This window comes from Haematobia irritans, chromosome 1, assembly GCF_050003625.1.
Source record: "Haematobia irritans isolate KBUSLIRL chromosome 1, ASM5000362v1, whole genome shotgun sequence".
In the NCBI taxonomy this organism is placed as follows: Eukaryota; Metazoa; Arthropoda; class Insecta; order Diptera; family Muscidae; genus Haematobia; species Haematobia irritans.
In genome coordinates this window covers 202,474,981-202,502,242 of record NC_134397.1, presented here as the reverse complement: position 1 = coordinate 202,502,242, position 27,262 = coordinate 202,474,981, and the positions used below count along the sequence as shown (strand labels likewise).

Here is a 27,262-nt window from a genome sequence, read left to right as displayed (position 1 = left end):
TGTGATGCTATTTCAGTATTTTCGGAATCATAAATAAAAATAAAATAAAGTTTTTCACAACATTTCGATGTTTACCTCAACTATATCGTCCTCTTAATCTGAGAAAATATTTACAATTTTATTTTAAGCTAACCAACAAGTGAAAGAGAACATGTTAAGGGGCTAATAAATGAGTTTTGGGACGTTCATATAAAAGTAAGGATATGAGTACTTAGCAAAAAAAAAAAAAAAACGTTGCCAAAAAAGGCAATGAAAATATTATTTTCGGACCCGGAAGTGATGATAAATTGGCTCAAAAATAATTAATTTTTCATGAGATTATCATAGGGCGGAAGTTTTCAATAATACCGGCAAATATTTTATCGCAAATCACGTCTGCCGAGAAATGGATCGGACACATCTATTTTTATGGAAATTTCGAGTTCTTTTTCCTTACAATCTTTTATGCACAGTAAAATTTATTACAATACGCAAAACAAATAATTTTTATATATTAGCTCATATGAACTTATTGTGAGGTGAAAATTAAATCCATCTCTACACACAAAAAAATTTCACGAAAATTTTTCCAATTAAAATTTTAATTGAGTTTTAAAAAATATTCAATTAAAAATTTAATTGATTCAACAAATTTTTTAATTGAAACAAAAATCAATCACAAAAATAATTGTATCAATTAATTTTTTAATTGGATCAATTAACTTTTTAATTGACCTTCAATTAATTTTTTAATTGATACTATCATTTCTGTGATTGAAGACATTTCAATTAAAAATTAATTGGATCAACTAATTTCGTGATTGAATCAGAAAAAAATTTGTTGTGTGTAGAAGACATTCAAATTTCAATTTTTTTCTGTATACTAAAATACGAAGATTAAAGCCATCATCTACGTAGGGAAAAATTTCTAAATACTAAATTAGAGATTACATATAGAGTCCTCTGAACAATAAGCGAGGGAGATTTGTATAGAGGAACTTGCAAAGACTGAATCAGTTATGCATTGCCATAGACGTACGATTTTCGCATTTTTTAGCCCTTTTACATAGGTGGCTATGAAATTCGTTTTAGTGAGGGTGCAAAATAACTCGAAGAAATTGGACTTTAAGCGCAATATCGAAGATAATGCCAAATGTAGCAACCCGAATTAATTATAGTTTAGGCGATATTTTTCCACGACAGTAAATTTAAAACCCTTATTAAATTTCTACGTCGATTGTTCCAAAATCGATGGGGAATTAGGGTTTGTGTCTACTCATACCTGTTTTTGGACTCTTGCCAATATTTGATGAAATGTTAACAACACAAAATTATAATAGGTCATGAAGAGGCAGATGTGCTAGCTGATAAAGGCGCATGGGACACAAAAATTGTTATTATGTTACGGACGTTTTTCCTTCGCTATCTTCACACAAAAAAATTTTTTTTCTTCAATCACGAAATTAATTGATTCAATTAATTTTTAATTGAAATGTCTTCAATCACAGAAATGATAGCATCGATTAAAAAATTAATTGGTCCAATTAAAAAAATTAATTGAATTTTGTTTCAATTAAAAAATTTGGTGAATTTTAATTGAATATTTTTTAAAACTCAATTAAGATTTTAATTGGAAAAATGTTCGTGAAATTAATTTTTGTGTCAATGAGGACGTATGAAAACGTCGTTTGGCTTCGTCTGTGGGCTGGAATGTTAATATTGACGCGCATAGAGAATTTTAGACATTTAGTAGGCATTATCACAGGACATGAGAAACATAGGAAAACACAGGGTAAGTGTTGACTTAATAAATGTGGATAGTTCTAGATTGAGTCTCAACCCGGAGGTTACGGAATATTCCTACCATTGGCTGTGCCAGTGTCCGGCATTTTCATTTAGAAGCAACAAGATACTGGTTACTTTTTTCTTTTTGGCTGTTACTGATTTGCGACACCGCAGTAAAGCCTTCATAAAGGCTTCTGGGGGAGGGAGGATCTAGATAAACTAATTAGAGTGAACGCAAATCTGGTGGTATTAATTGTAATGGAGTAGAATAGAAGAAAAATTAGTTGGATGAATCATAATGGATCAATAAGGTCTAAGTGGACGCCAATTAGATTTTACGGATTTGTGTCATCCTCTATAACCTATCAACACTATAAAATAACATAATAAAAAAATCTCTAATACTGAACAATCGCTGATTTCACTTCTGATTTCTAGACTTAAATATAAAGCCAGCAGGAAAACACAAATGATAAAATGACAAAAGTCAATCGTCGATTAACCGATTTACCATTCACTATTATATCACAGTATGCTAATTGGTTATTGGAATAGTTTTGTTGTTTTAGGTGCATTGCATAGAGAGTGCAGTAGTAGAGTATGCTAGTGTTTAGTTTTGCTTTTTTTTTTTTTTCAAATATACCTGATCAGTTTATTTGGACCCATGGGCGACATATCCGTTTGACCACTGTTGCAAAGAGAAACCAAAATAGTACATAATGTGGAATTTTGTTTTTGATTTGTTGGAATTTGTGTAGGGTGAACCAAAAGAGAAAGAGAGAATATACAATATATGCATATATAAAAAAATATTAAAAATAATACGATTTGGACAAAATACAAAATTTAATCAAAGATTTCTAATATGAAATATACATAAGACAATTCACAAGTGCATTTGTTGACGAGTTTCTTTGCTGCTGTTGTTGTTGTTGTTGTTGTTGTTGTATTTGCAACAAAAGCTATATACAAATCTAAATTCCACAATGCCAATTTACTTTATTTTGTACTTACTTTCTTATCATTGGCGGACTATCTTCCACTTGACCATTCGATTCGGTGGCTAATCTTAATGCCAATTCATGATCACGACGTTCTTGTTCTAATTGTTGTCTATATTTGGCATCATCAATTGCCTCTTTCTCTAATTGTGCTTGCAAAGCTAATGCTGCTCTTCTATCTTCTTCTTCTTGTTTCACACGTTGAACTTCTTCAGCCTTGCGGCGTGCTTCTATTTCAGCTTTCCTATAGAATTGCGTATACAAGTGAAAGAGAGGTAACTTGTTTTTGTTATGGAATAACTTACAGTCGTTTATTATCCTCTTCTTCACGCAAACGTCTTTCTTCTTCTTCTTTAGCTCGGCGTTCAGCTTCCAAAGCTTCTTGAATTTTGCGCAGGCGTTCCTGTTCCTCAGCTTGTTGTTGTTCCTTGAAAGTGAAACGAATATAATGATAATGAATGTTAGCTTTAGGCGTTCGTATTAAGAACTTTTTTAATCGAAACCCCATCATTTTCCTAATCGAATAATTGATGCCCTTTAAAGGCGACTTGTCGATTTTTATGTTGTTCAAAATCGAAGTTCGCTAGAATGTACTTTCAATGCTAAAAACGAGACAACAATTAAAATCGACCACATCGACCCAAAAGTCAAATTTTCAATGGTCTCAGAAAGCTAAAAACATTTTCACTTCTCGGAGTGTTAAAATTCGATTGCCATAATTAAAACGGAACTCAGGCATAATACGTGAGTTATGGGTAAAAATGAAGATTCGTAGGGGAAATTAACCATGAAAAAATAAGACAAACGACTACACAGAAATTTTTTTTTTGTCAATTAAAAATGTAATTGATCCTATTAATTTCTGTCATTTCTGACGATTTATCCTTCAATTAAAAAATTTGTTGAACCAATTGAATTTTTAATTGGAATTTTTTTAGAATTCAATTAAAATTTTGACTTTTTCAAAATTTTGAAAAATTGGGGTTTCGACTTGTTTCAATATGAAAAAAATCGATCTCTAAAAAAAATTTAAAATCTACTTTTTAAATTTAGAACTCAATTTTTCAACGTTTTACAATTTAAAAAAGCCGACTATCACGGTTGCTGCAGTTGGTAGTATTCTACCAAATATGGTAGATTTTTTACTGTTTGGTGGATTGGTGGATTGGTTGAATTTTTGTTTTGGTAGATTTTGCAAAATATTCCTCTTCAACTAAGAGATACTTCACAAATTTTCTATAGAAATAAAATGGTGACAAACTTTTCTATAGAAATAAAATGTTGACAAAATTTTCTATAGATTTAAAATTTTAACGAAATTTTCTATAGAAATAAAATTTTGACAAATTTTTTAAAAGAAATAAAACTTTGTCAAAATTTAAAAATTTTGAAATAAAATACAATTTTTACATTTTTAAGAAATAACATTTTGACAAAATTTTTAAGATATAAAATTTTGACAAAATTTTTAAGAAATAAAATTTTGACAAAATTTTTAAGAAATAAAATTTTGACAAAATTTTTAAGAAATAAAATTTTGACAAAATTTCTAATGTAATAAAATTTTGACAAAAATTTTAAACGAAATAAAATTTTTAAAACGATTTTGAAAAGAAATAAAATTTTGACAAATTTTTCAAAAGAAATAAAATTTTGACAAAATTTAAAAATTTTGAAATAAAATAAAATTTTTAAATTTACAATAAATAAAAGTTTAACAAAATTTTTAAAAGAAATAAAAGTTTACATTTTTAAAAGAAATAAAATTTTGACAAAATTTTTAAAAGAAATAAAATTTTGACAAAATTTTCAAAAGAAACAAAATTTTTACAAAATTTTCTATAGAAATAAAATTTTAACAAAAGTTTTAAAAGAAATAAAATTTTACCAAATTTTTGATGAAATAAAATTTTCTATTGAAATAAAATGTTAACCAAACTTTCTATAGAAATAACATTTTAACGAAATTTTCTATAGAAATAAAATTTTGACAACATTTTCAAAAGAAATATAATTTTAACAAAATTTTCAAATGAAATAAAATTTTGACAAATTTTTTAAAAGAAATAAAATTTTATCAAAATTTTTAAAAGAAATAAAATTTAAACAAAATTTTCTATAGAAATAAAAGTTTACTAATAAATTTTCTATAGAAATAAAATTTTGACAAAACTTTCTATAGAAATAAAATTTTGACAAAATTTTCAAACGAAATAAAATTTTGACAAAAATTTTCAAAAGAAATACAATTTTAATGAAATAAAATTTTCTATAGAAATACAATTTTGACAAAATTTTCTATAGAAATAAAATTTTAATGAAATTTTCTAAAGAAATAAATTTTTGACAAAATTTTCGATAGAAATAAAATTTTCCACAAAAATAAAAGTATGTAAATTAAAGTTTTAAATTTTAACGAAATTTTATATAGAAATAAAATTTTAAGGAAATACTCTATGGAAACAAAATGTTGACAAAATTTTCAAAAGAAATATAATTTTAACAAATATTTCAAATGAAATACAATTTTGACAAATTTTTTATAGAAATAAAATTTTGACAAAATCTTCTATAGAAATAAAATTTCAACAAAAGTTTTAAAAGAAATAAAATTTTACCAAATTTTTAATGAAATAAAGTTTTAATGAAATAAAATTTTCTATAGAAATAACATTCTGACAAAATTTTCAAAAGAAACAAAATGTTGACAAAATTTTCTATAGAAATAAAATTTTAACAAAAGTTTTAAAAGAAATAAAATTTTACCAAATTTTTAATGAAATAAAATTTTCTATTGAAATAAAATGTTAACCAAACTTTCTATAGAAATAACATTTTAACGAAATTTTCTATAGAAATAAAATTTTGACAACATTTTCAAAAGAAATAAAATTTTAACAAATTTTTTAAAAGAAATAAAATTTTATCAAAATTTTTAAAAGAAATAAAATTTAAACAAAATTTTCTATAGAAATAAAAGTTTACAAATAAATTTTCTATAGAAATAAAATTTTGACAAAACTTTCTATAGAAATAAAATTTTGACAAAATTTTCAAACGAAATAAAATTTTGACAAAAATTTTCAAAAGAAATACAATTTTAATGAAATAAAATTTTCTATAGAAATACAAATTTGACAAAATTTTCTATAGAAATAAAATTTTAATGAAATTTTCTAAAGAAATAAAGTTTTGACAAAATTTTCGATAGAAATAAAATTTTCCACAAAAATAAAAGTATGTAAATTAAAGTTTTAAATTTTAACGAAATTTTATATAGAAATAAAATTTTAAGGAAATACTCTATGGAAACAAAATGTTGACAAAATTTTCAAAAGAAATATAATTTTAACAAATATTTCAAATGAAATACAATTTTGACAAATTTTTTATAGAAATAAAATTTTGACAAAATCTTCTATAGAAATAAAATTTCAACAAAAGTTTTAAAAGAAATAAAATTTTACAAAATTTTTAATGAAATAAAGTTTTAATGAAATAAAATTTTCTATAGAAATAACATTCTGACAAATTTTTTCCACAAAAAAAAAAAAAACAAAAATTATGTAAAATAAAGTCTTTTTGTTTGATAATTTTTTGGTAAATTTTTTTCCAAATTTTGGTAGATTATTTATGGCTCAAGTTGTAACCGCGCTATCAACTTTTACGATTCTTTAAAATTCGACTTTTGAAGAGGCAACTTTAAACGATAAGCTATCAGCAAACAAAGAACTACATTGTATTATTCTTCAAGTCAATGTTGACTTTTAGACTTTTTTGTTAAAAGTTGGTTGATCGAATTCGATCACTTTTAAAAGGTAGTTGATTTGACTCGAGTAAAACACAATCAAAAGTAGAATTTTGAAGATTACACAAAGTCGATCTACAGTTTTTTCGTATCTTACCTTTAATTTTGTATTCAAGTCAACCGTTATCTTATTCATGTTAGCCATTACATTGGTATAAAGGCTATCAATTTCACGTGGTGCAATTTTTTCATTCATCTAAACAAACACAAAAAATAATACAATTAGAATATTATGGTCAGAATTGTAAATCTATATAAAATACCTTAATTTTTCGAATCGTATCATCAATTTGACGATTTATATCGGCAACTTCATTTAAAATTTCCTCACGACCTTTCTTTAAACCACCGGCAATTTCTACGGTTTTTTGAGCATTCAAACGAATCTTATTGATTTTAGCAATACCTTGGTAACGAGGACGATGATGTTTACGAGCCAAGAAACCACGCACAGTACTTTGTATAACCAAAACACATTTGTTGCGATATTTTATACGATTGCGTACTATAATAACCAAAAATTATAAGGAATTAGTAGATAGAAATGGTGCGTTTCAAAATGGGATCACTTACATTTTATTACACACACAGCACCCAAAGCCGATTTTACCCATCTGGATCTGATTAACCATTTTTTGACCTTAGCCACTATGGCCAATAGATTTTCAGGATCTGATTTCATAATACGATCGAATTCTACAAATTTACCCGGGCGGAAAAATACTTTTGTTATGCCAAATTTAAAATCTTTGGAACTCAAATTCAAAGATTGCAACATAGCTTCACAGAAAGTGCGTGCTGGTAGTTTGGCTAATTCAGGAGGCAAGAATGATTTATACATATTATAGAGATCGGCAAAGGGTACACGTGAAGGATAACCATGTTCCATCAACTCCAGAACTGAAATGGTTCCCGAACATTTAAGCTGAGCTAAGGCCAAACCACCTTCGAACTCACGATCAATCATTTTGCTATTAGGTTTGATACAACGAATAAAGTTGGTACCCTAGAAAGAAATTAATAAAATAAATATCAAAATAATAAATAAATCCAATAAACTCCTATTAGAATTGTAATGATATGTAAAGTAATTAATTTGGACGAAAAACCAGCCTGCATTGACATCAGGCTAACATAAAAATAGTAAATTTGAATGAATTAATTAAATTGAATCAATTAAAGCTAAATAAATTAAATGATTTGAATCAATTAATTGATTAATATATTTGGAGTTAGGAGATTAAAGTTAGATTTTCCATATTCAATGCCATTTTCTTTACTTACATTCTTCTCTAATTTATCCATAAGTTCAGCTAATTGAGTTCTGAATTTCGAGCCCACTGATATGAAATTTAGCTTGCCTCTTGACGAACTTGTACCCGAAGGAAATAGCGATTTCAGTAGGGGATTTTCACATTCTTGCACAAGACCTTCGAGTGAGGCATGCAATGCATCATTGTTCTTTTCAATAAACTGTTCGGTATTATAGCATACAGCGCCTGCAAAATGACGCACAAGAAAACCCTCTTCATCACGTAATGTACGATGAGCCTTAAGACGTGATGATCGTGGCAAACCCAAACGATAATGACTTGACCAAGCATTATGCACTTCACTGGTGAAATGTACGGGCGATGGTTTAGGCAGTTTACTCTCCTCATCCAACAAGGTGAAGATACCATTCGATTTATTTTCAATTAATTCTATAATATCTTGATTATCGGTGAATGTAATTTCAGGAACATTAAGACCTTCACGCTTATACAATTCTTGTTCATTTTTCAAAATGTTATCGTTGAAGAATTTTTGCAATTTTTCATTGCAATAATTAATGCAAAATTGCTCAAATGAATTGACCGTGAAATACTCAAAACCAGCAATATCCAAAACACCAATATAGAAGTTGGAAGCTTGAAAGGGTATACTTTGATTTATTAGAGCAACAATGCGATCGAATAGTCGGCTATAAATAGCTTTGGCCAAAGCATCACGAGCATTGGAGGCCTCATACATTTTCAAGGGAACCCTATAAAAAAATATTAGTAATTATCGTAGTTTCAATTGCAATTGATTTTATGTTACATTATCACTGTTCCTTTGAAGCCACCTCCTTTACTTTGCATAACTCTGGAGACCAAGGCCTGCCTTAGCTCATCTGGATCTACACCAAGTAGACGGCATGTTGTTGTTAACGATTTTTCCGATGATTGCGAAACTTGACATCCTCCTCTTACATCATCTGGTATTTCCTCAAATGATATGTTGCCCAAATGCAATACTGCTGCTACTAAGGAATAGATTTCCAATTTTTGTACTTCACTTAAACCCAAGCGTCCCAATGCTTTATCCAAATTTTGAAAATGATTGTAATCATCTATAATTGGATCCTTTAGGGGTCCATTTTTCATATGATCTGCCGACTTTTGTGTCGATGGTATAAGTTGTTCAGTTTTGCCATTTGCAAAGTACTGTGTGCAACCGGAAAGGTACTGAAAGGAAATACAAAAGAAATAAAAATGATTTTTTAATTGGATTGCCGTTGTAATTTCCGCAATAATAATACAATTATATCTTGTTGATTTAAACATAACACAAAAAAAAATCAGATTCAAACACGAAAGTCACAGAAATTATAAAATTTTTATTTCTAGTCAAAATTTTATTTCTATAGAAAATTTTGTCAAAATTTTATTTTACTAGAAAATTTTGTCAAAATTTTATTTCCATAGAAAATTTTGTCAAAATTTTATTTCTATAGAAAAGTTTGTCAAAATTGTATTTCCATAGAAAATTTTGTCAAAATTTTATTTCTATTGAAAATTTTGTCAAAATTTTATTTCTATAGAAAATTTTGTCAAAGTTTTATTTCTATAGAATATTGTGTTCCAAAGAAAATTTATTTCTATAGAAAATTTTGTCAAAATTTATTTATATACAATATGTATGTTCTGTAGAAAATTTATTTCTATAGAAAATTTTATTTCTATAGAAAATTTTGTCAAAATTTTATTTCTATAGAAAAGTTTGTCAAAATTTTATTTCCATAGAAAATTTTGTCAACATTTTATTTCTATAGAAAATTTTGTCAAAATTTTATTTCTGTAGAAAATTTTGTCAAAATTTTATTTCTATAGAAAAGTTTATCAAAATTTTATTTCTATAGAAAATTTTGTCAAAGTTTTATTTCTCTAGAAAATTGTGTTCCAAAGAACTTTTATTTCTATAGAAAATTTTGTCAAAATTTAATGAAATGATAGTACCAATAAAAAAATTAATTGAAAGTCAATTAACAAATTAATTGATCCAATTAAAATATTAATTGAAACTATTATTTTTTATTTCAATTAACAAAATTTGTTGAATCAATTAAATTTTTAATTGAATATTTTTTAAAGCTCAATTAAGACACAGACAGATCGACTTTGGATTTCTCCAAGATCAAGAAAAAAAATTTTATATGGAGCCTGAGACCAATATTTCCAAGTGGTTAGTATACAATTGTATCATGGAGAAGGGTAAAAAAATGAACATGACATTTTTTAATTCCCCGGTATCTAGAAGACATGGAATTCCACAAATTTGCAATATCTTTTATTTGAACTTTGTAGTAGAAATCCAACCCAACTAAATGTATTTTTTTTGTTACATAGATAAATTTTCGTATAAATAAAAAGTCCAAAAAATAAAACATTGAGATGACCTCGTTGAAATCACTCCCATTTGTTAAAATATGTGCAAACACAATTTAACACAACAATTATCTAAAATTAGAGACAACGTTCACTATCACTATCTTAAATTCAAGTTAATCAAATAGTTTATAATGTAACCATTGCCTCCACCTACAATTAGGTCCCTCAAAATAGAATAATTTGTGACGCAAAAAAGTAAACACACATCATCAACAACATGTGGTGTGGAGATGTTACGGAAGAGATAACAAAATGATGGACTTGGATGGAAGGCAAATTGTATTCTCCATTCTACACTTACCCGATAATCATCTGGTTTGCCCAAACTTAATTTATCACGCAATTGTTGTGGCGCCCCAGCCAAAAGCATATAGAATACATGATAGTTACGTTCCTCAGCACTCTGAGAACAAATACGACTTTTCTCAAGCAAATAATGGGATATGTAACCACCGACCAACCGACATTTGGCATCGTAATGCACTTCAATAAATTTGCCAAAGCGTGATGAGTTGTTATTGCGTGTGGTTTTGGCATTACCAAAGGCTTCCAACACAGGATTGGCTAAAATGGAAAGTTTCGGGAGAAATGAATATAGGTAAACATAGCAAGGTCGTGTAGTGACTTACCATCCAAGATTTTTTGTTCTATGGGACCAGCACTGTCATGTGAATGACATAAATACTTTAATAGGTATTTTGTTGATTCGGTTTTACCGGCTCCTGATTCACCAGAAACAATTATCGATTGAGATGCTTTGTATACACGCATATCACGTATAGCCTTATCGGCTGAAAGTACGAAAAGAGAAAATATTAAATAATATAAAATTGTAATTGTTATATGAAAGTAAATATTTTGTTTATTTATTTTGTTTTTTAGTTTTCCTTACCTATGGCAAACACATGGGGTGGTAATTCACCCAAGGAACGTCCATTATATTTCTTTATAGTCGCAGGTGCATAGAGATCTGTTATTTCACGATATGGATTTATGGCTATTAAAATATTTGCCACAAATGTCTGAAAAAGGGGAAAATAATTCAAAATGATTTTGTGTTTTCAAAATCTTTAGATAAAGAATTTAGAGTTTAACCCTACATAATGAAATATTTCTATTAGTAAATAGTGCCTATCGCTAGGGTTAAATTACTTACATAGATTTTGTCTTTGTAATAACGTGTTTTTAAATTATCCAGAAATGTGGCTTCATTTAAAAGCATTAGTTCGCCTGCAAGTAAAAAAAGAAAATAGAAAATTGCAATTAGTTCTCTGTCATGGAAGGTATAAAATATCCGCTTGTAATTGTAGGAAAAACGCTTCATATTCGCAATGTTTCAGAAAAATTTTATTATACTTTAATTTGAATGATTGCTGATAACTTGAACCAACAGAATAGTGAATTTCGATCTATCAATTTAGCTATTAATTTTGATGGCCAATTTTAGCGGCTACTTCTAACGAAACAAAAGCAAAAGCCAAACCAATCAAGTGGACCTTTTTTATACCCACCACCATAGAATGGTGACGGGGGTATAATAAGTTTGCCATTCCGTTTGTAACACATCGAAATATCGATTTCCGCCTATATAAAGTATATATATTCTTAATCAGGGAGAAATTCTAAGACGATATAAGCATGTCCGTCTGTCTGTTGTAATCACGCTACAGTCTTCAATAATGGAGCTATCGTCCTGAACTTTGGCACAGAATCGAAGATGGGCTATATCGGTCCAGGTTTTGATATAGCTCCCATATAAACCGATCGCCGGATTTGAGGTCTTGACCGTAGTTTTTATCCAATTTGCCTGAAATTGGAAATCTAGAAGTATTCTATGACCATAAAGAGTATGCCGCAAATGGTGAGTCTCGGTCCACGTTTTGGTAAAGCCCCATATAGACCAATCTCCCGATTTTACTTCTTGGGCTTCTATAATCCGTGGGTTTTATCCAATTTTCCTGAAATTGGAAATCTAGCGGTATTCTAGAACCATAAAGAGGTGTGCCGAAAAGTGTGAATATCGGACCATGTTTTGGTAAAGCCCCCATATAGACCGATCTCCCGATTTTACTTCTTGGGCTGATAGAATCCGTAGGTTTTATCCAATTTGCCCGAAATTGGACATCTAGCGGTATTTTAGAACCATAAAGAGGTGTGCAGAAAATGGTGAGTGTCGGACCATGTTTTGGTAAAGCCCCCATATAGACCGATCTCCCGATTTTACTTCTTGGGCTTCTAGAATCCGTAGTTTTTATCCAATTTGCCTGAAATAGGAAATCTAGAGGTATTCTAGGACCATAAAGAGGTGTGCCGAAAATGGTGAGTACCGGCCCATGTTTTGATATAGTCCCCATATAGACCGATCTCCCGATTTTAATTCTTGGGAAATATGAAATTTTGAGGTATTCTAGGAGCATAAATAGGTGTGCCGAATATATTCTGTATCGGTACAGTGTTTTATAACCAGTTGGCTGATAAGTCCCCGGTCTAACAAAGAAAAACACATTTTTTTGTCAAAATTCGTTTTTTATTATTCAACATAGTTCCCTTCAAGAGCGATACAACGTTTATAACGACCTTCCAATTTTTTTATACCATTTTGGTAGTACTCCTTCGGGTTTGCCTCAAAATAGGCGTCAGTTTCGGCGATCCCCTCTTCATTGCAGCCAAATTTTTTCCCTGCGAGCATTGTTTTGAGGTCTGAGAACAAGAAAAAGTCGCTGGGGGCCAGATCTGGAGAATACGGTGGGTGGGGAAGCAATTCGAAGCCCAATTCATGAATTTATGCCATCGTTTTCAATGACTTGTGGCACGGTGCGTTGTCTTGGTGGTACAACACTTTTTTCTTCTTCATATGGGGCCGATTTGCCGTTTTCATATGGGACCGTTTGCCGCGACCTTCAAACGCTCCAATAACGCCATATAATAGTCACTGTTGATGGTTTTTCCCTTCTCAAGATAATCGATAAAAATTATTCCATGCGCATCCCAAAAACCAGAGGCCATTACTTTGCCAGCGGACTTTTGAGTCTTTCCACGCTTCGGAGACGGTTCACCGGTCGCTGTCCACTCAGCCGACTGTCGATTGGACTCAGGAGTGTAGCGATGGAGCTATGTTTCATCCATTGTCACATATCGACGGAAAAACTCGTGTGTATTACGAGTTAACAGCTGCAAACACCGCTCAGAATCATCAACACGTTGTTTTTGGTCAAATGTGAGTTCGCGCGACACCCATGTTGCACAGAGCTTCCGCATATCTAAATATTGATGAGTGATATGACTAACACGTTCCTTTGATATCTTTAAGGCCCCTGCTATCTCGATCAACTTCATTTTACGGTCATTCAAAACCATTTTGTGGATTTTTTTGATGTTTTCGTCGGTAACCACCTCTTTCGGGCGTCCACTGCGTTCACCGTCCTCCGTGCTCATTTCACCACGCTTGAATTTTGCATACCAATCAATTATTGTTGATTTCCCTAGGGCAGAGTCCGGAAACTCATTATCAAGCCAAGTTTTTGCTTCTACCGTATTTTTTCCTTTCAGAAAACAGTATTTTATCAAAACACGAAATTCCTTTTTTCCATTTTTTTCACAATAACAAAAGTTGCTTCACAAAAGACGCTCTATCTCACAAACTAATTGACTTACAAACGTCAAATTTTGACACGAATCATTTGAAGGTTGGTACTATATAAAAGTAATATGCATTTAATACTAGCGACGCCATCTATGTGTCAGACCGGGGACTTATCAGCCAACCGATAGCTACAAATCCCTTAATTTTGTTTTTTGTTTGTCGAAATCATTATATTTCATTCATCAATCAATTAATTCTGGTTGCTTGTATCCAAGCTAAATATTTTTTTGGAGCTTGACCATTGGGGTCGGTCCTACACCCAAACGTCAATATTTACATAATACATAAACCAATTCTCCTAGAAACAAGTACCCATCATTATTATGTTGTTGGCAACCAATCAAGAGTATTCAATCGAAAACCTAAAACAGTCTCTTAAAGGAAGTAATATCCTTTAAGCTCTTGCAAACAAAGGGGAAATGCCATGACCATAACCAATGTGGTTGGTTTTGCATATGTTGGATGATTTTCCTAACTTATTTTAGTCCTTTCAATAGTAGAGTAAAAGTGGAGTAGTAGTTTTGTACTCCTTAATCCTTATAACATATGTAGTACAATATGTTTGCAGAGATTGTTAAGACATAAAACTTACTCAGGTCAACTAGCACGAGTAAAAAGACAAAACCCTTAACAATGAAAGCTACAAACAACTAACTCCACTACTCTAAAAGGAATCATGGATGACATTCCACACAATGCAACGACATAAAAAATCGTTGAGCTGGAAGGGAATACGTGACATTTGTACAAGTCAAGAACTATGTAAAAAAGGAAGGAACAACTATAACGTTGAAGAAACCCAAGCATGCAGCAAATTATTCATTAAGAATTCATTGACTTTTTTCCTAGTCATACCCAGAGATCGTATTCATTGCAGACACAGACAGTCAGTTTGTCGTCGACAGGCAGACAGACACTCGTTTCCAGTTTCAATTTCTTCTAAATAAAAAATAAAAAAAAAACAAAATCACTGAAAGAAATCATCAAAAATGGTTATAAATGAAAACGTGATCTACATAAACCTATTTTTGAATTTAGAAATTAAAAAAAAAAAACTTAAATTTCTTCAACAAACAAAGCAGAGATATCAACAGTCTTTCCGTCATTCTGTCTACTTCACGTCTATACTCGTACGGCGCATACAGATTTCTAACCTCCTTCTTAAGAACAAGTAAATCTATTTAATTTAAGCATTTATTTATTACTCGACCAAATGGGGTACGATTTGTTAGCACAATGGAACCAGAAGCAAATCATTGTGTGACATTTTCATAAATTGCATCAATGACATCAAAATTATATGGAAATTTATGGGCATAATTTTTGTTTAAAATGGGTTAACTATGGTAATGGAGATTGACTGTTTATTTAACTACTTGTAGGTATACAATTTTGTATATTATCTTCATGGCATGACATTTGAAACATTTGCCAAATCTTCATTCAGATTTTTGAAAATCGATTTCTATGTTGCCACATACACAGAAAAAATATCACCAAATAATTCCAATTAAAAAATTGATAGATGTTTGAACAATTTGACGGCTACAATTAACTATTTACGCCCATTTTCATGAAGCTCCGTTAGTGCTCCGTTAACTAACGAAGTTTTAAAGCACATTATGGGTATAGCTGTCATCTTGCTTATATATTCCACATGGCAGTTAGGAACTTAACTGCCGAAATTTTTTCAGTTAAAGTTAACCGGAGAGAAGATATTTGGAATTTACTTTCTGTTACACGCAAAGAAAAAAAAAAAAAACGTTATGAAAACGTGTACCGAAAACGTTTTTCTTTTGTTAGAGTTTTTTGAATTGCTTCGAAAATTTTAAACTTTTATCACCAAAAAAAATTCGTTTGTTACAAAGTTTTTATTTTTTCAATAAAAAAAAGTTATTTTTGAAACAACAACACAGTCCATTTCGTTTATATCAAACACTGTTCTTTTCTGAATTTAGGTCTTTAATAAGACACATTTTACAGTTCAAAATTTAATATACTACAATGTAATGTTGAACATTTTTTCGGAATCTTCCGAACATATCTGGTATATATGTAAAAAAAAAAAAACAAAAAAAAAACTTTGGTCGAAGCAGGGATCGAACCCACGACCCTTGGCATGCAAGTCGGACGTAGCAACCACTGCTCCACGGTGCCAAACTAAATGTTTATTTCTGTTAAATAAACTTTGTTTATTCGATTCATGGGCGCCGCAAGCTATGCTATATAAATATAACTTATAATTTTAAAAATTTATAAAATCGTATAATTTCTTCTACATTGTTGGTATTACAGGAAAAGGTGTTAAGAACTAAAAAATCTCGGGGATGTGAGAAAGATGTGAGAGAAAATGCAATTAGCAAGAAAACAATGTTTTTTTTTGAGTTTGTCTTTATGAAATTGTTTCTACATCCTGGAAAAGAATAAACGTTTATCACAAAAAGTATATACTTTTCTTCCAAATACACTTCCTTACAGCGAAAAGCAAATGAGAAACGAACTTTGTTTGTCTAAAATTTCGTTTGGGAGGAAAGAATTATTTTTTTGCGTGTAACTGGCAGTTAAAGCCTAACGGAGCTACATGAAAATGACCGTTGATCAAATAAAATCAAAAGTCAATTAAGCAAAGTAATTGCAAAATTTAAAATTTTTAATCAAAATATAAACTACTTTTCCATTTTTATTGAATAAAAATAAACATTATTCCAATTGAAAATTTTGTTTGGAAATAATTAGTTTCATTAAATTTTGAGCCAAATCTTTAAAAAAAATCTAACTATAATTATAATCGGAAAATTCATAACATCTTGTCAAATAATAAAAAAAATATTTAATTTAAAGGAAACCTAATTATAAACAATAATTTGGTCAAAAACAAAAATTTGGCCAAGGAAAAATCAAATTAAATTTCTTTTTCTCAAGTTCAATTAGTATAAAATTCAGGAAAAATATTCAGTTAGGCTTTCGCTTTTCCAAATCCGAATTGCCGGGCCTCACGCTTGACACCTGCCATCAGATTTTGTACAGCACCCTTGTCCACCTTCTTCGCCGCAGAAAGCCAGTTTGCCTTGAACTGCTGCTCGTCCTTAGCAGTTTTTTGGTCTTCTTTAGGTTCCGCTTGACAATAGCCCAGTATTTCTCAATTGGGCGTAGCTCTGGCGTGTTGGGAGGGTTCTTGTCCTTGGGAACCACCTGCACGTTGTTGGCGGCGTACCACTCCATGGCCTTTTTACCGTAATTGCAAGATGCCAAATCCGGCCAAAACAGTACGGAACAACCGTGTTTCTTCAGGAAAGGCAGCAGACGTTTATTCAAACACTCTTTCACGTAAATTTCGTGGTTGACAGTCCCGGAAGCTATGAAAATACTGCTTTTAAAGCCACAGGTACAGATGGCTTGCCAAACCAGATATTTCTTAGCGAACTTTGACAGTTTTATGTGCTTGAAAATATCTGCTACCTTTCCCCTTCCTTTTGCCGTATAAAACTCCTGTCCCGGAAGCTGCTTGTAGTCGGCTTTGACGTAGGTTTCGTCGTCCATTACCACGCAGTCAAACTTCGTCAGCATTGTCGTGTACAGCCTCCGGGATCGCGCTTTGGCCGTCGCATTTTGTTTATCATCGCGATTTGGAGTCACTACCTTCTTGTAAGTCGATAGTCCGGCTAGTTTTTTGGCTCGATGCACGGTTGTAGACGATACACCCAGCTTATTTGCGGCATCTCGGAGAGAGAGGTTAGGGTTTCGCTTGAAACTACCGGCAACTCTCTTCGTCGTCTCAGCGGCTTCCGGTTTTCGATTTCGCCCCGATCCAGACTTCCTGGCTGTCGACAAACGTTCCCCAAACACTTTAATTACATTTGTAACGGTTGATTTGGCAACTTTTAGCGAATTTGCCAGCTTTGCGTGCGAGTAGCTCGGATTTTCGCGATGCGCGAGCAAAATTTTGATACGCTGCTCTTCTTGCTTGGACGGCATTTTGACAACTGAAGAGTGAATTCCAAAATCAAAATAGGAGCAACATTCTACACACACACACCTTCAAAATGAGGGGTGTTCAGGTTTTTTAAATGCAAAATTGAAATAAATACGTCAAGTTTATATTGACCAAATTTTGACCGTATCACCCTTTACTATAAATAATTAATTGCCTCAAATAAAACTTTAATTGAATTTTGAAACCAATTAAATTTGTAAATGAACCAATTAAAACATTATTGAAAGTCCCGAAATTAAGAAATCAATAAAGCTTTTAACTTAATCAAGTTATTTATAAATCTGTTATAATTAAAAACAAAAAAATTTCGATCAATTATTTAAAATTACAATATAAGTATTTTAGAACCATGACAATATAAGAATTTGTACAGTATAATTGTTTTAGAATAATTTCTGTCTTACTTTTTTATTTACGATTATTGTCTTTTCCTAATAAAAAAAAGTACGGAAAGTCTAAAGTCGGGCGATGCCGACTATATTATACCCTGCACCACTTTGATCCCCATTTTCGCCATATCAAAAACCAAAGACAATAAACTTGAGGAAGATAGGAAATTGGCTTGCGTCATACCAAATGTTGCATTTACCATGTCAGTTCCATACATGTTTGTAATTTTTTTTATTTATTTTTCGTTTTTATTTTTTAAATGAAAAACTTAATTTTCTTAATGAAACAATGTTAAATTTTAGGCTACAACAAAAAAATTACATTTTCCCCTTTATGGAAATTTATTTCGTGCACTTAATTTATTTTTATTTGCATTTTAATGCTATGTCAATACTTGTCGTATACGCGTTTGGTTCGAGTATGAAACTAACACGGTAAATGGTTTGATCTCCTCAGTAGCCAATTTCCTATCTTCCTAGAGTTTATTGTCTTTGTCAAAAACAATGTTAGTAAACAATTATGGAAAACATTTAAATCTGAAGCAATTTTTAGGCAACTTTACAAAAGTGTATTTATGATTTATCGGTCAATAGCTATGTATTACAATATATATATATATATATATATATATATATATATATATATATATATATATATATATATATATATATATATATATATATATATATATATATATATATATATATATATATATATATATATATATATATATAGAGTGCAAATCGGGCGAACGATATATATGGAAGCTTTATCTAAATCTGAACCGATTTCAATTAAATTTGGCACACTTGACTACACTACTAATTGTACTCTTAGTGCAAAATGTCAACCAAATTAGGGTAAAACTTTGGCTTCTGGGGCCATATAAGTCCATATCGGGCGAAAGATATATATGGGAGCTATATCTAAATCTGAACCGATTTCAATTAAATTTGGCACACTTGACTACTCTACTAATTGTAGTCCTAGTGCAAAATGTCAACCAAATTAGGGTAAAACCCAGGCTTTTGGGGCCATATAAGTCCATATCGGGCGAAAGATATATATGGGTGCTATATCTAAATCTGGACCGATTTAAATCAAATTCGGCACACTTGACTATAGTACGAATTGTTCTCCTTGTGCAAAATTTGTAAATTTTACTACAAATGCGCCCACACACAAAGAAAATTTCATTAATAGTCAGCCAACGAAAAATGTTCATTGATATAACGAAACATTTTCATTAATACAATGAAAATAGTCGTTAATAGTATGAAACGTTACGTTGATTAACAGAAAATTCGTTATAATAACGAACAATTTCGTTGTATTAATGATTTTGTTTCATTGGCTTACTATTTATATTTATATTTATATTTATATTTATATTTATATTTATATTTATATTTATATTTATATTTATATTTATATTTATATTTATTTTTATATTTATATTTATATTTATATTTATATTTATATTTATATTTATATTTATATTTATATTTATATTTATATTTATATTTATATTTATATTTATATTTATATTTATATTTATATTTATATTTATATTTATATTTATATTTATATTTATATTTATATTTATATTTATATTTATATTTATATTTATATTTATATTTATATTTATATTTATATTTATATTTATATTTATATTTATATTTATATTTATATTTATATTTATATTTATATTTATATTTATATTTATATTTATATTTATATTTATATTTATATTTATATTTATATTTATATTTATATTTATATTTATATTTATATTTATATTTATATTTATATTTATATTTATATTTATATTTATATTTATATTTATATTTATATTTTTATATTTATATTTATATTTATATTTATATTAACACTTTGTATTATATTTAAATTGATATTTCAGCAGAAAGTGCAATTTTAACAACCCTATTTTCCATATAAAATTTTACGACCTATCCATATAAACTCGATTGACCTAAAATCGCCAGTGGCTTGTTTCAACTAACAATGGTCTTAGTGGAAAATCTCTGCTTTCAGATGTGGCCAAGTTGGTCTTTATGTCGTCCCTTTTGCTTTCTATGACTATGGGATAACAACAATTACCGGATAATCATGTTTGACTGCAGGAGTTTTTTATTGTTTATTTCGTTTTTATGTTTTCTTCTTTTTTCCCTATTTCCTGCTCTAAGCACTTTTGAATTGTCATCCGACCATTGCTTTGTTGAAATTTTAATTCAACTACCATCCATATTGTATAGTTTTTTTTTTCTTCTTATAAATGACTCCATATTTTACATCAATTATTTTATGTTTTCTTTATGTATATCACTTTTATTTGATTGCTTTCTAACTGTGGAAAATGATTATGATCATAATGTCATGTTATGCACGAATTTCTTTGGTGTTTAAAGTTTTCTTAACAATAAAAAAGTCAATATCTGCTAACCATTATGCAAATTAGTGCTAAAAAAATTTTCCATAATCTACATTGATTGATGTATTTGGGATTGGTTTATGGTTTTGAAACCTTAGGCCCATTTGTAGAAAATGGTTAATAATTTAGCGGAATAAAAAAGTTTACAATTGTTTTTCATTCCGTAAATGGTCTAATGAGATATATACACTCAAAACACAGTGAACCCTCTATTTCACTAAAGCCGTATTTTTAGTTCATGGAATTAAATCTCAAAAGATGGAGTACAAAATAGTTCAATTTTCGGGCGAGGTAGTTCATTCTTCCTATAAAATAGTTTACTTTTTTTCGGTGTAATGAGTTGTTAATCAAAAAATACCATGCACTGACATACGTGTTTGACAAATATAACAGTGAGATCATGTATAACAGTGAGACCAGTAATAGTCAAATTAGTAAACTGCATTTGATGATCGAGCTCTGAAGAAGGCGAAAACTTTCCCATCGTCTAGAGAGATGATGGCGACATTTTTATGGGCTTAACAAGAAGTGATCCCACACCCTCACAAAAAATCGCTTCTGTAACATATACTCCCAAACATATTTTGCTTCAAGCATATACATTTTTGGGTATTGCCCAAACATTTATATGTTTGATCTCTTCCAATATATAATATGTTTGAAAGCATATTGGTCTAAACAATATATGTTTGGGTAGTCTAAGTTCCAAACATTTTGTATTTTTGCATCCAAATTCAATAATGTTATCTTCCAAAAAACAATATGTTATTATGTGACCATATAATATGTTTGGAAGCATTTTGCACCCAAAAATATTATATGCTTAAAAAAAATTCTCCCAAACAATATTGTGCTCAAAATTTTATTTATTTATTTATATATTTACAATCATAATGAATTATGAAAATAAACAAGTAATATAGGTGCTAACAACATAGGTTTTCGACCTGAATGCTCAAAATTTTGTTTCTAACCAATTGTATATTCCCCGACATCTTTCTCACTTCCACGAGATTTTTTAGTTCTTAGCACCTTTTTCTGTAATACAAACATTGTAGAAGAAATTATTCAATTTTATGATTTTTTATTTTATTTTAATTTTACCTTTTGCCGGACGGGGATTCGAACAGCGGACCACACAGTTTGTAAGGATCAAAGAAGTAGCTGATCAATTGCCCAAGGAAAAATAAAATGTTAATTTTGTAATAACAAGCAACAACCACCAACTTAATTCAATATCGCTCCCTGTTAAATAGCGCTCCAAGCTACTAAACACATATATGTTTATAGGCTATTTCTAAATTAATATATGTTTGCATTCAAGCATATTATATTTACAAACATTTTATGTCCCAAACATAATATGTTCTAACATATTAACATATATGTCCCAAACATGTTATGCTAGTTTATGAACATTATATGCTTGCACTCAAAAATATTGTGTTTAAAAAATTGTGTTCCAAACATATAATGTTTATAGCCAAACATATGAAAAACAGTCTTTTTCAACCGTGCATAAAGGTAAAACGACCATGGGTATATAAACAAAAAAGGAAATTGTTTTATGGGGAAAATGATCTACCAAACCAAACGAACTGTACTTCATTCGAACTATTTTTGAGAATTCTCTTCTGTTTTAGCATTGAACACAAGGAAAATTTCATTAAAATTTTTTACTACCAGTGTATGCCCTAAGGTGAAACATAATATGTTTGAACAATACAAACAATATTTTGTTTGGACCAATCCTGAAAATATATAAGCTTGAAGCAAAATGTGTTTGGGGCATATGTTACAGAAGCGATTTTTTTTTTGAGTGTGTGTCTGTCCATGTATTTGTTGTTCACAGGATTCCGGTCGCAATTATTAACCGATTTTGATCAAATTTGGTATATGGCGTTTTTTTGGCACAAGGACGAACGCTATTGAATATGGAATTTGAAATTCGGATCAAATTTAGATATAGCTCCCATATAAAGGGTGATACGGCCAAAATTTGGTCAATATAAACTTGACGTATTTCTTTCAATTTTGCATTTAAAAAACCTGAACACCCCTCATTTTGAAGGTGTGTGTGTGTAGAATATTGCTCCTATTTTGATTTTGGAATTCACTCTTCAGTTGTCAAAATACCGTCCAAGCAAGAAGAGCAGCGTATCAAAATTTTGCTCGCGCATCGCGAAGATCCGAGCTACTCGCACGCAAAGCTGGCAAAATCGCTAAAAGTTGCCAAATCAACCGTTACAAATGTAATTAAAGTGTTTGGGGAACGTTTGTCGACAGCCAGGAAGTCTGGATCGGGGGGAAATCGAAAACTGGAAGCCGCTGAGACGACAAAGAGAGTTGCCGGTAGTTTCAAGCGAAACCCTAACCTCTCTCTCCGAGATGCCGCAAATAAGCTGGGTGTATCGTCTACAACCGTGCATCGAGCCAGACTATCGACGTACAAGAAGGTAGTGACTCCAAATCGCGATGATAAACAAAATACGACGGCCAAAGCGCGATCCCGGAGGCTGTACACGACGATGCTGACGAAGTTTGACTGCGTGGTAATGGACGACGAAACCTACGTCAAAGCCGACTACAAGCAACTTCCGGGACAGGAGTTTTATACCTTTTGCCGTATACGGGAAAGGTAGCAGATATTTTCAAGCACAAAAACTGTAAAACTTCGCAAAGAAATATCTGGTTTGGCAAGCCATCTGTACCTGTGGCTTGAAAAGCAGCATTTTCATAGCTTCCGAGACTGTCAACCAAGAAATTTACGTGAAAGAGTGTTTGAATAAACCTCTGCTGCCTTTCCTGAAGAAATACGGTTGTTCCGTACTGTTTTGGCCGGATTTGGCATCTTGCCATTACGGTAAAAAGGCCATGGAGTGGTACGCCGCCAACAACGTGCAGGTGGTTCCCAAGGACAAGAACCCTCCCAACACGCCAGATCTCCGCCCAATTGAGAAATACTGGGCTATTGTCAAGCGGAGCCTAAAGAAGACAAAAAAAAACTGCTAAGGACGAGCAGCAGTTCAAGGCAAACTGGCTTTCTGCGGCGAAGAAGGTGGACAAGGTGGCTGTACAAAATCTGATGGCAGGTGTCAAGCGTGAGGCCCGGCAATTCGGATTTGGAAAAGCGAAAGCCTGGCACAAGGACGAACGCTATTGAAATTGGAATTCGGATCAAATTTAGATATAGCTCTCATATATGTATATGTATCGCCCGATTTTCCCAAATTTGGCTATAATACCCTATTTTATCAACCGATCTTACTCAAAGTAGGCTTACTCTAATCTTCTGTAGTACTAACTATATGTGCAAAAAATCATGGAAATCGGTTCAGATTTAAATATAGCTCCCATATATGTATATGTATCCCCGATTTTATAAAATTTGGTTATAGTACCCTTATTTATTAACCGATCTTACTCAAAATTCAGCACAAGGTAACCTTCTATGATATCAAGCAAACCTGCAAAATATCATTTCAATCGGTTCAGATTTAGATATAACTCCCATATATATGTATCGCTCGATTTTGCCAAATTTGGTCATAATACTCTTATTAATATCCCATGTTACTCAAATTTCAAAGTTTGATCTATAAGCCGATCGTATTTAGACTTACATGTAGCTTTTATATAAATATATTTCCCAATTTGGATATATCACCCACACTAATTGAGCGATTTCCTCTTTTTTAATAATGAACTCAATATTAGTCAGATATTTCTGTTCAAATTATGAAAAAAAAACTCTCATAGGCATGTACCCCTTAATGTTCCTAAATATGGAAATGCGGTCTCTCCCAAACCTATACAATTGATACCTCCCCGGGCCCCTCCCAACTTTCTACTTTACTTACTCGTTTATAGATAACTTCGTTGGGAGATGGAGCAATTTTCTTAACAAAAATTAAATATGAATTAACATCCTTTTCCTCTGTTGGTTTAGCTACTCTTGTAGTTTAGTTAACGTATTGTTTCAAGTTGAAATAAAAACAATAATAATGAATAAAAAAGTAAAATTTTATATCCTATTATGATTTTTATAAGTCCTTTAGCAATGTTTCCTAAAAACATTTATGATTATTTAATAATGTGCAAATTTTTCAAAATATTTCTAGAAAATAGCTAATACGAAACTTAAATACAGTTATCGACTTACTTTTAACATTTTTAACCCACCGATGGTCCTAAGTTCCCTGTGGACTTTTCTGACTTTTATTCATGCATAAATCTGTCGGAGTTTTGAAATAATAAAAGTCAAAAACTTCCACGGGGACCTTACCACTCATCGGAGGGTTAAGACCATAAACATCAGACCTAACAATAGAACAAACGACTAAAGTAATACTTACAGTTATCATCATGATCTTGAGGTCCATCACACGATGAGAAAATATCATCCATGTGACATGATCGCTTTGGATATTTACGATCGAGTGGAGTTACTTCGAAATCTTTAGCACCAATCTCCGAGATTCGGCACTGTATGTAGCCCTCGATGGGATCACGGGCCCACACAAGTTGTGTGTCCATTTTGCGAACTGAAATTGAAAAAGACAAAACAGAACATTACAAAAGATATTAAAACAACACATAAACTAAAAACACAAGTTTAAAATATAATTAGAATTGTTAAATAGACATTTTGTTGACTTATAAAAAAGAAGCGAATACAAATTGTAATCTTATCAGAGAAGAAAGGGGATAAACCCTTTCACATTTGTATATAATTCGTATTTGAGCAAAAGTAAATTTTAGAATGACAGTTAATAAACAGGTGACGAATCAACACATTAGTAAACAATATCTAATTTCCTATGAGCTAACTCTCTATCTCTCGCTGTACTATTTTGCATACGTTAGATCTCTCAAACACTCATACAATTCAATGCACTCACCGGTAATTTAGTAGTGTTCTCTTCTGATTAGATGTTTGTTAATAGATAAACAAAAACAGCGAATACACCCAAACATAAAACAATAGAGTTGTTATTTTTTTTTAAAGAAAATTCAAATGAAATTGTTACCGGACGAACGTTCAAGTTAAGACTAAATGAATGTACAATTTCTGAAGTTCGAATAACCCACCACCACCTTCTCCATCGGGTTGAAATGAGTTGTGTTTTAACGTCAGAGATAAGGTTGGTATGTTCTAACCATGGGTTGTAGTAGAGTTGCCATCAACAAATAAAATGGACGAGAAACAATAGTATAAGAGACCTTTAAATCGGTGATAATTAGGTTATGTTTCATAAATGAAACAGGCTAAAGGGTGATACGGTCAAAATTTGGTCAAGGGAAAACGCGTGTAAATCGGTGAAATCGTTTATTTAAAAAATCAAATTAAATTTCTTTTTCAAGTTCAATTAGTATAAACTTCAGGAAAAATATTCAGTTAGGCTTTCGCTTTTCCAAATCCGAATTGCCGGGCCTCACGCTTGACACCTGCCATCAGATTTTGTACAGCCACCTTGTCCACCTTCTTCGCCGCAGAAAGCCAGTTTGCCTTGAACTGCTGCTCGTCCTTAGCAGTTTTTTGGTCTTCTTTAGCTTCCGCTTGACAATAGCCCAGTATTTCTCAATTGGGAGGAGCTCTGGCGTGTTGGGAGGGTTCTTGTCCGTAGGAACCACCTGCACGTTGTTGGCGGCGTACCACTCCATGGCCTTTTTACCGTAATGGCAAGATGCCAAATCCGGCCAAAACAGTACGGAACAACCGTGTTTCTTCAGGAAAGGCAGCACACGTTTATTCAAACACTCTTTCACGTAAATTTCTTGGTTGACAGTCCCGGAAACTATGAAAATGCTGCTTTTCAAGCCACAGGTACAGATGGCTTGCCAAACCAGACATTTCTTTGCGAACTTTGACAGTTTTATGTGCTACCTTTCCCCTTCCTTTTGCAGTATAAAATTCCTGTCCCGGAAGCTGCTTGTAGTCTGCTTTGACGTAGGTTTCGTCGTCCATTACCACTCAGTCAAACTTCGTCAGCATCGTCGTGTACAGCCTCCGGGATCGCGTTTTGGCCGTCGTATTTTGTTTATCATCGCGATTTGGAGTCACTACCTTCTTGTAAGTCGATAGTCCGGCTCGTTTTTTGGCTCGATGCACGGTTGTAGACGATACACCCAGCTTATTTGCGGCATCTCGGAGAGAGAGGTTAGGGTTTCGCTTGAAAATACCGGCAACTCTCTTTGTCGTCTCAGCGGCTTCCGGTTTTCGATTTCCCCCCGATCCAGACTTCCTGGCTGTCGACAAACGTTCCCCAAACACTTTAATTACATTTGTAACGGTTGATTTGGCAACGTTTAGCGATTTTGCCAGCTTTGCGTGCGAGTAGCTCGGATTTGCGCGATGCGCGAGCAAAATTTTGATACGCTGCTCTTCTTGCTTGGACGGCATTTTGACAACTGAAGAGTGAATTCCAAGATCAGAATAGGAGCAACATTCTACACACACACACCTTCAAAATGAGGGGTGTTCAGGTTTTTTAAATGCAAAATTGAAAGAAATACGT

At 31.4% G+C, this 27,262-nt stretch overlaps 1 protein-coding gene across 3 annotated transcripts in view; it reads right to left on the bottom strand.

Annotated features, from left to right (window-relative positions):
• jar (Myosin heavy chain 95F jaguar) overlaps window positions 1-27,262 on the bottom strand; it is a 65,743-nt gene that overhangs the window by 3,813 nt on the left and 34,668 nt on the right. For 2 of the 3 annotated variants that reach the window (XM_075292577.1, XM_075292578.1), the window contains exons 2-14: window positions 25,100-25,288; window positions 11,422-11,495; window positions 11,158-11,287; window positions 10,895-11,056; window positions 10,567-10,829; window positions 8,656-9,062; window positions 7,858-8,599; window positions 7,147-7,579; window positions 6,837-7,078; window positions 6,671-6,769; window positions 3,071-3,192; window positions 2,779-3,009; window positions 2,408-2,452 (exon numbers count right to left, since the gene is read on the bottom strand). In XM_075292577.1, coding sequence (XP_075148692.1) covers window positions 2,408-2,452; window positions 2,779-3,009; window positions 3,071-3,192; window positions 6,671-6,769; window positions 6,837-7,078; window positions 7,147-7,579; window positions 7,858-8,599; window positions 8,656-9,062; window positions 10,567-10,829; window positions 10,895-11,056; window positions 11,158-11,287; window positions 11,422-11,495; window positions 25,100-25,288 — 3,139 coding nt within the window. The remainder of the gene's footprint in view (window positions 1-2,407; window positions 2,453-2,778; window positions 3,010-3,070; window positions 3,193-6,670; window positions 6,770-6,836; window positions 7,079-7,146; window positions 7,580-7,857; window positions 8,600-8,655; window positions 9,063-10,566; window positions 10,830-10,894; window positions 11,057-11,157; window positions 11,288-11,421; window positions 11,496-25,099; window positions 25,289-27,262) is intronic. The other variant, XM_075292579.1, reaches the window with a different exon arrangement.